Source organism: Apus apus, chromosome 3 (assembly GCF_020740795.1).
Source record: "Apus apus isolate bApuApu2 chromosome 3, bApuApu2.pri.cur, whole genome shotgun sequence".
NCBI classification, from domain to species: Eukaryota; Metazoa; Chordata; class Aves; order Apodiformes; family Apodidae; genus Apus; species Apus apus.
Window position 1 is genome coordinate 46,872,537 of NC_067284.1, and position 10,000 is coordinate 46,882,536.

General features: G+C 46.5%; 1 protein-coding gene across 4 annotated transcripts in view; it reads right to left on the minus strand.

Annotated features, from left to right (window-relative positions):
• The window catches only part of BCL11A (BCL11 transcription factor A), a 74,092-nt gene that overhangs the window by 7,642 nt on the left and 56,450 nt on the right, over positions 1-10,000 (minus strand). The window contains exons 3-4 of one of the 4 annotated variants that reach the window (XM_051615315.1): positions 323-2,320; positions 1-213 (exon numbers count right to left, since the gene is read on the minus strand). The exon at positions 1-213 is cut by the window's left edge and continues 56 nt beyond it. In XM_051615315.1, the coding sequence (XP_051471275.1) occupies positions 143-213; positions 323-2,320 (2,069 nt within the window). In that variant the 3' untranslated portion in view covers positions 1-142. Of the gene's footprint in view, positions 2,321-10,000 lie in introns of all 4 variants that reach the window. The other 3 variants (XM_051615314.1, XM_051615316.1, XM_051615313.1) reach the window with 3 other exon arrangements.

The following is a 10,000-nucleotide window of genomic DNA, read 5'->3' on the forward strand; positions in this document are numbered from 1 at the left end:
AAAAAAAGAACACCAAAAAAAAAAAAGAAACAAAACAAAACAAAAAAAAACCCAACATACACAACATGTAAATTATTGCACAAGAGAAAGGCTCAAAGTTTGCGTAAAATGCAATAGTATTGCCCCGATACAGATCATGCATTCAAACGGTGAGAACAAAAAGAAAATAAACAGGGTGTGCTGGTGACAAGCACTTCCGAATATCCTTAGCTTCCATGATTTCCATCACAAGGGACTAGAAAATCTCTACGGGATGCAGGGACAGGGTGGGGATGGGGTGGATGGGGAGCGGGGAGGGGGGTACGAATATACCTCTATTCAGTTTTTATCTCGTTATTCAAGACTCGATCACTGTGCCATTTTTTCATGTGTTTCTCCAGGGTACTGTACACGCTAAAAGGCATCTTACAAATCTCGCATTTGTAAACGTCCTTTCCCACCTGCCCGTGTGTTTTCATGTGCCGGGTGAGCTTGCTACTCTGGGCGCAGGCGTAGTTGCAAAGCTCACACTTATACGGCCTCTCGCCCGTGTGGCTCCGTCTGTGGACGGTGAGATTACTACAGTTCTTGAAGACCTTCCCACAGTACTCACAAGTGTCGCTGCGTCTGCCCTCTTTTGAGCTGGGCCTGCCAGGGCCCGGGCCACTAATATGGGGGGTGCTCCCTCCGCTTCCCGTGCCGCTGCGGCCTGAGATTCCTCCGTCCAGCTCGCCCGGCGGCGTGGAGAAGCGCAGGCTGCCATTCTCTGAGGAGTGCTCGGAGGAGGAGGCGAAGGGCGATTGTCGGGAGTCACCGAAGCTGAGGAAGGGGTCCTTCAGCTGCCGGGAGGCGGCGTAGCCCGCCAGCCACTGGGAGTAAACGTTCTCAGTGTTGGGCATGGCGGCAGCCGGCAGGTCGAACTCTTTCTCCAGCTTGATGCGTTTGGAGAAGGGGCTCAGGGAGCTGGGGCTACCCAGCAGCAGCTTTTTGGACAGGCCTCCTGAGGCAGACTCCCCTGGGGAGCAGCCCCGGCCATTGACTGCCCCCTCGTCAATGCGGTCAGACTCGCCGGCCACTGAGTCTTCGTCGCAAGTGTCCCTGTGCACCTCGGGCTCGGGGAGGTGGCCCCGTTTGTGTTTCTCCCCTAGGACCTGGTGGAAGGCCTCGCTGAAGTGCTGCATGGAGCTCAGGACCATGCCCTGCATGACGTCTGGCATTGACCGGCCCTCCTCGCCAGCCCGTGAATTGTTCTCGTGATGGCGGGCCGCCTCCAGGCTCATCCCAAAGCCATAGTCTGGCCTGTCACTCTCATTCAAGTCCTCCTCCTCTTCTTCCTCTTCCTCCTCCTCCTCCTCCTCCTCTTCCTCTTCTTCCTCATCCCCATTCTCAGGGATCATGTTGGGGTCATTCTCACTCTTGAACTTGGCCACCACAGACTTGAGGGCGCTGCTGGCACTGCCCACTAGGTCGCTGGTGCCTGGCTCGGGGGAACTGGCAGTGGAGAGCCCATCATCTGACTTCACCGTCATGGGGGAGGACTTGTGCATGTGGGTCTTCATGTGGCGCTTCAGCTTGCTGGCCTGCGTGCAGGCGTGGTCGCAGAGGTTGCACTTGTAGGGCTTCTCCCCAGTGTGGCTCCGGCGGTGGACCACCAGGTTGCTCTGAAACTTGAAGGTCTTCCCGCAAAACTCACAGGACTTGGACTTCATGGGTGGCTGGGAGGGAGGAGGAGCAGACTGCAGAGGAGGAAGGGGAGGCGTGGCTAGGAATGGGGGCTTGCTGCCGGGCTGGAAGGGCTGCAGCAACCTTTGCATAGGGCTGGGCCGGCTCGGGGACAAAGGCGGGCTGGAGGTGTTGCCGGCCAGCTCCCGCAGCCTCCGGGAGAAATCCATAGCGGGAGGCTCCATCGCCATGGGGTTCAGTCGCAGCACCCTGTCAAAGGCACTAGGGTGATGAGTGGCCAGAGCCATTTCTTCCGCACCCAGGCGCTCAATGCGATGCGGATCCAAATGGTGCCTCGGGGGAGGGCTAAAGAGGGGTGGTGTGGGTGGGAAACGCCCTTCTCCCAGCCCTGATGCCTCCCTCGAGACCGAGCCGGGTATTCTGAGCAGGTTAAAAGGGTTATTGTCTGCAATGTGAATCCCGTGGAGAGGTGGCTGGGAAGGGCATTCTGCACCTAGTCCTGTTGGGATACCAACCCGTGGTGTCAGGGGGCTGCCATGCTCGCTTTCTAGGTAGATCCGTAAGCCGTGCGTGTTCTGTGCGTGCTGCAAGAGGAACCAGGCGCTGTTGAAAGGCTGTTTACAAGTCGTACACGTGTAGCTGCTGGGCTCGTCTTTACCTGCAAAATAACATAACAAGTAGCGTCAATCTCCAGCCACCCACTGGCGGGGGCAAGAGCTTGCCTCCCTGCCTAAGCTCCTCTCCTCTGGGATGCTCAGCTGGGAGCTGGGGAAAGGACGTCTCAGCTCAGGCGCAAGCAGGGGGAAAGGGGGTGGGAGGATGCGAGGGGTACGACGAGGATGTCCAAACCCGCCCAAACATGCCCACCTCCTCCCGCCCTTACCCAGCCTTGGGTTCAAAACCAAACCCTGGCAAATAACCATGGCCAAAAAAAGCTATTAAAAGTCAATCGATGCCAACTACAACTCAGCAGACTTTATGCTGGAAGAGGCTGCTAATATTTAAATTGGGACAAAATAAATAAGTAAATAAACAAATAAATAAATTAAATAAATCCCCTTAATTCCAGAAAAAAACGCATCGGTTCAAAGCAGAAACACAAAGCCTTATGACCACTAGTGACCTGGGCAACACCACAGTCTTAGACACCTCCTAATATTGAGAGATTAACAACATGTAGAAAATTAGGCAGCATCCCCCGGCCTTTAGCAAAAATTTTACTCTGGGACAAAACAAAGAACTTGAAAAAACAAAATCAAATCGAATAGAGTGTGGGACAGGGAGAGGGGAAGGCAGAGAGAGCAGCAGCTCCGCCAGGGAAAGAGCTGGAGGGTGGCCAGGAGGCCTGGCCAAGCGCCCTGCCAGAGCCGCATTATTTCTCTCATGCTGAAAAGAAGCTGGGGATGGTAAATGCCACTTTGGCAAGTAGCACGCTAACTCTATTTCATGATAATTTATTTTTGAAGATAACATGGACATTATAAAAGAGCAACCAACTAATAAATAACTAAACAAAAAGCCAGCTAATAATGACAGCAGAAAGCAGCCCTTTCTATTATATGGCAAAACAAGGGGGATGAATAACTTTTTCAGGGACGCCCATGAGGAAAGTGTGGCGTGAGATACAGCGAAGGTAAGTGAGCTTTTATCAATTACCGTAATTTTGAGAATAATTCACTTCCCACCCCACTATGGCTGTGTTTTACTAAATGCTGGCAAATTGAAAACAGAGCTAAGAAGAGAATAAAAATTCATTTCCAGCCCTGCCCAGCAGTTCTAAGAGAGCTGCTGTTTAGTGAAATGCAAAAAGAGAAAAACACACTCTTGAGGAGCTCTCCAAAGGCAGCAGTGCTTGGGGTGGTATCTGCCTGCCCTGGGTACCCCTGCCCTGACCCAACGTCTATGTTATGATGCATCTGCTCCACAAGCACCACTCCTGGATAAACCTCTTTACATGATACTTTGAGGTTTTCCCTATTTGCCTAAGATGAAAAAAAGGAAAAGAAAAAAGCAAAAACATAAATGAGGCAAATTTGGCAAGAAAAAATTACTTTTTCTTTGCCCATCTTGTTTCCCATCTCACTTACAAGGAGAGGAAGAAAAGCTTCATCTGGTCATTCCCTGGGCTCTGTGGTTATTCTAAGTTGGCCCAACAAGCTGAATTCGGCAAATAAAAATAAACTCTATCATCTACAGCAGGCTTTTAACACTTTAATAACTTTCAAAGCCCTTGGAATAATATTTAATGTTTCATCCTGAACCCGGCATCAGAACAAAATGCTCTGCGATGTTCAGTATATGCCAGGCATACGATTGTAGAGGACTACTTAAATCTGCCAAAATTAGAGGGAAATTCAATTGGGCTTTCACATTCCTATGCTCATTTGTGAGCTTAGGAAAAAAAAATCTTAAATGGGGAAATTTCATCTTGTTTTACCGTAATGCAGAGGAAGTTTTTAACACCACAGTAGGAGCTAACAACGTAATGCTCCTTCCCCTCTCTACCTTATAGATCAGGTCAGAGAAAATAGCATTTTATCTTATAATGAGGATACAACATCGAGCGTTCACTACCACATTTTAGTATTCCCATCAACTAGATATTCTAGATCAGAAGGGCAGCTCGTGTAATCATAATGTCAATGAGAAGGGCTGTTACGACTGAGACTAAAGATTACATGGAAAAAGCTGCTTTGAAACTGGTAATTATTACCAGTCCACTAATAGCAAATGATGCATTACAGTTTCACCGTATAATCTGTATTTCACTCAGCTCCTGTCAGTACGGCCTTATTATATTACAGCACTCACAAATTCTAAATTCCTAAAGTACAGTCATCAATAAATGTGTTACTTGCCATAATTTGCAAAATTACTTTCTTCATAACATCTTCGACTGTTATAAAGACTGGAATTGATTTCCTGCATGGCAAAATTAGGGCTACATTGATTTAGTGGTGTGTAAAACGTACTATTATTCTTCATTTGCTTGCCTGAAAAACAAGTTTTCAGTTCACCATCCACATTTGATAATCAAAATAATAATTTACATTTAAAATAATGTTTATGAACAAAACTTCCCTAAACATTTTCTAGGGAGCAGCGCAAAAACAGGCAATAAAATAAAGCAGTGAAACAGTTAAAATCCACCAGCCATTTGCTTCCACCTCCCGCTTTGAAGAGATACAATTTCTAATTTGTCTATTAGTGCTTGATTAATTATGAAGGCTATTGACTGACCACATCACCACCTAGAGATACGTTCCAGTCTGATGCAGCCTTGCCAAACTGCAAGAATTATGGCGCTAATGCACATGTTGCCCGCCAGCAGCAAGACAGGTCCTTAGCCCATCACTGGCAACCCCTGGTTTCGGAAGGGATTCTCCTTCTTTCCATCCCACCACCATGCTTTTGGTACAGCATTTGGGTTCTTCCAAAAGCTGGATGGGATTGTAGGACCCCAAAGGCTGTGGATCAACTGATGGCTCCTAGCTGTGGTCAGCCTCTATGTCCACATGGGCTTCCTAGCTAAAGCATCCAGGCAGGACCATGGGCAAGCAAGGAAAGGACAGCAAGGAGATGCAGGAAGTGGTGCTGGCCCAGGACAGCGCTAGAGAAGGTCCCACAGGGCTCTTCATGTGTCATCATGCACCCGGGCAATGTGATGGGACATGTTATCCAAAGCAGCATTGTGATGCCATCAGAGCTTTCAGCCAGATTCCAAGAGGCTGGCAGGAATCCTTCAAATGGAGGTTCAAAGAGAACCACTGCTGAATCAGCCCCCCTCAGCCACCACCAGTGGGGCTGGACCCCATGTCTTTGGCTGCTTTGCATTTAGAAATTTAAGGGTGAAAGGGACCAGCAGTTCTCACTCTCAGTTGTCCTATGCCATGACCAACATGGTGTTCTTGGGTAAAGTTCAACCTCTTCCAGCCCTGCCAATCGTCTTTAGCGTAAAGCAAGAAATCCCAATGAAACTCATTCAAACCAAATCACAAGACAAGAAGAGCACCCTGAAATCAAGGCACACTCCAAAATAGTTATTTTTCCATCTTGAACCCACCCCTCCATCCTCCTCCACTACTCAAGGACCAGCCTAGCCCTTCTCAGCCCAGCATTGTGCTGGGACGGAGTTAATTTTCCGCTAGAACTCCCACAGAGCTGCTGCCTTCTGGGGGACCTCATCCTAGATCTGTACACACAGCCCCAATTCCCCTCTTCTAGCAGGTTTTACCCAACCATGCTTTCAACACGCCCTGCTTGGCCAACTTTCCAAAACCACCCCATAAACCCATCTGTGTTGCTTTTCATCCATCCATCCATCTTTGCTTTAACCACAATGCTAATCAGTCACAACTGCATTTTAATTTTTAAATAACCAACAAACTGCTAACCACCACTGTGACTCCCACCAGCCCCTCCTGACCTCTCCCATCCACCAATGCTTCTCCAGCTAAGTCCCTGCATTCCCAAATTTGTTGGTCAGATTTTAATCGCCCATGCTAGCGATGCTGCCCAGTGCTCAGTCTTCCAACACACAATGTCACGCAGCGCTGCGTCCAGCGCCTTGCAGAGTCTATTTCATCTACATTTATCAACCAAAGTTGTCATCTGGAAGAATGGAATCAGGTTTATTTGACAAGATCTATATTCCATAAATCTAAGTTGAGTGGCATGAATTATATTTCTGTCCTTTAATTCTTCATCAATTGAATCTTATATTGGCTCTCCAATTATTTTGCCTAGAAGAGATAAGCAAAGTGTTGCCAACTCTCCCATGGTTAGCGCAACCAGCTCTTGATGGCATTTTCCCAATCCAGAGATCTATTCAAAACCAGCATCACGTGCCACCTCTTTAGGGATTCTTGGGTGCAAGTTGTTAGGGCCTTTTCATTTTTAAATATTTCTCTCCCTTGGACCTTGCATAAAATCCTCTTTGGCTTCTAATGAGCTAGTAAAAAACATCATCACTCACCTATGATACAGAAACATACCGCTGCTGCTTTCCAGGTCTACAGCAGGAATATTAATTAAAAATCGTCTACTTTACTCCTTCTTCCATCCACCACTTCCAGAGTTTCTCTTTTCTCTGGGACCTCAAGAAGCTTTCCTCTTCTCATCTGTGTCAGGCACAAGTTTTCCTTGGCATCTTCAGCTCCCCTGATCAGATCTCTACTCATCATGGTTTCTCACTGCAATTGATTGCTATCTCTTTTCCATCTTTTTAATTGTCACATATTGATTTTTTTAATATCTAATTGCTGTTCTCATCTCACCACTGAAGTAGGTGAAGTGGGTTTTGGATTTGGGCCAAAGTTGCCCTCTCCTTCCTGGACAGCTCATCAACTCTTTACAAATAGCTTCCAATTATCATTCACATTTTTGCCTGTATGTTTTTTGTCCCACTCAATTTTACTGCTCATTTTCTTCATATTTGGGAAATTATCCCTTTGGGAGGATTACATGGGATACCATGTACCAAATACAAATGTGAGTCCAATATGAAACATGATGGGTTTCACCTTGTGAAGTCTCACCCACCATTATGTATTTATTCCTTTTTCTACAACCTGGCCAGCAAAGGACTAGTAACAGGGCATGGCATTTTGCTACAGCACAAATGTTTAGTGTTTCTCAAGTTACTGGCTGCTGCCATTAAAAAAAAAAAAAAGCAGAACAGCTCTTGCCTGCCATGTCCCCAGAAGAAATTATTTAACCAGTGACACACAACTGACAGATTTAGCTTCTGATCCGAAAAATGTTAACAAATGAGTGGGATGGATATTGGCATTTGAGTGCCTTTAAGGGCAGTTGGCACAATTAGTCAGTAAAATAGGAAGAGATGTCTGCTTTCAGCATTAAGGGGCTTTTCCTATACTAAAAAAAAAACAAACTGGTTCTGTACTGCACTTACAGATACACCCAACGCACTCAAAAGTCCAAGCTGAAGCAAGCCAACATCTCCAGGCATAATATTGCTGGCTTCAAGCAAGACCTGCAGCCATGTCCACAGCCACCAGCAGCAAAGCCAGACAAGATGCTGGGGAGAAGACCAGCTGGGAGGAGAAGCTGTCAGCTAGATGCCACTGCTGGGACAGGAGCCGGCGGGGGCGGGAGGGGGGGGCGGGAGGCAGGCGGGGAAAACATTTCTGGAGCGAGGCTTGCAAGTTCAGGCATTGCCAAGTGAGTAATGGAATAATCTGTATGTGTGTGCCAATGTGATTTGGAAGAGCTTCCTTCGTTTCTCAAAAGTCAGGGCTGGATCCAGGAAAGCTGCTTGCCGGACACACTAGAGATTTATCAAAGAGCAACACTGAAACACCATGTGCAGCATCCTCTCGGTGCCCCTGTCTGAAACAGGCAGCCCACAGGACATTGCTTGGGAAGGAGCACCAGATAAAGGAGCAAGATATTAATATAAGTTGTATTTTACCACAGGGCATCGTATGGGCTGCATGCAAACATGCAGAATTAGAGACACCCCAGTTTTTCCAGTGTTTTACCAAATAAAACAGCAATGTAAGCAGTGCCTGCGTACATGCCAATGGTGTTCTCAAGAATTTCATTCACAGCTGCAGGTTTACTCCCTTGGAGAAATTCCTATGCCAGTGAAATCTCCCAGCACACCAGGATTTGGCCCTCACTGCCCAGACAGTCCAGCCCTTGTCCTCAGCAGCATCTCTCCGCAAGCCAGCACCATCACCAGCATTGGTGACTTAGCTCCTCTGTTCTCCTTCACTTTCCCTCAAAAACCCAAACATGTCAGCAAAGCCAAGGTGTCCTTATCAGGTTACCTTCACCTCCAGGGCATGTACATACCTTTGGCTATCAAACTGCAGAGAACACAAAAGTATCTTGAACACCTGCAGCCTGCAGTAAGCCCCACCTCTTCTGCTCACCACGAAAGAATTACTGAAAGATCAGCATGAGCCAAACCCAGGAACTTCTTTTTTCAGCTTTAATGTCAACTGACTGCTTGATTTTGGACTGATAAATTTGGAGTTGTTACAGTGTTTAAAGAGGGGAAGAAAAAAAGAGTTAATTGTTACCACTTGATTCAGTTCTTCTCCATCTGGCTTGTCAAATGTCTTTTTTCTCTCTCTCTTTTGGAAATCCATACTGTTGAAATTCCTTTCAGCTGAAAACCAGAGAAGTGAAACCGTTGGGACACAGGAAGTATCATAGGGCTGGGAGGTAAGTGGGTCCACTCCACGCCTCCAGCAGCCAACTTCTCCCTTGGTAACAAACAGCTGCTGTGTCATGACTCACCTTTTCCTGGTAGTTGGTAGCATCAGTTTAGACACGAAACTGTAACTGTCCAAACATACTTTTTCTTCTTGCACTCATTTTTCCTACTGATTCTTCACATTGCACAAGGTGTGTTATTAACCTGGGCCATCATTAACTGGTTGTAAGTAGATGTTAGCACTGTTAGCATCAGCATTGTTGCTACTGTTGTCATAATAATTTTAATAAGAATAAATAACAGCAGTAGCTGTGGATGTACATCAAAGTACTTCCTCTCTAATCTTTTATCATTATGACTAGTTGAATGGGATTCAGAAAAACTAAAACAGGCAAAGGTCCCTGAAAGTCTCTAGGAAGTGAAACAGCATTTCTTGGGAAACAAGAAGCTCCCTTGATGTTGTTCATTTGAAAAATAAAATTCTGCAAATCAAGTCCACATTGTGTATGAACAGGCCTGATAACTGGTCCTGGGACTGGCTTAGTTGTGAAAATGTCAAAAACCTAGAAGATCTTTTGCTTTGTGGGAACCTCAGCAGCCCATTTGCCATCTTTACCAGCCCTTCCTTATCCACAGCATTGTTAAAAGACTTACTGATATTCCTGAAAGTAATTCTTTTTCCCACAAATTCAAACTCTCTGAAATAACCAGTAAAATAAGCAAAATATTTTCTAGACCAAGGATCAATAATGCTGGTCTTTCATTATATCTCCTTTTAAAAGCCCCTCTTTCAAAGAAGAACCAGGCCAAAAAGCTGATGTCATGACGCAAACTTCAAAAAGAAACCCAAGTAACAGCACTAATAAAACAAAGGTAGAGCTGGCATTGCCTTGCCAATCATAGATTTTTGAGTTAGGAACTCCAGGAATTCACCATTTTCTCCCACAGCCAAATTTTCATTGGGTTTTGCAGCACTGCTCAGGTTTCCACAAAAAAACAAGTTTTCTGGGCCTGAGGAAGGAGCAAGTAGGAAGGGATGGAAACAGGGAGGCCAGTTCCTCCCTGCATGAGAGTGACATGCAGCATCCTTGGCAAGGGATGCAGGCAGGAGCAGGGAGGGTTCCACCCACAGCCAGGCTCCTCGAAACCCTG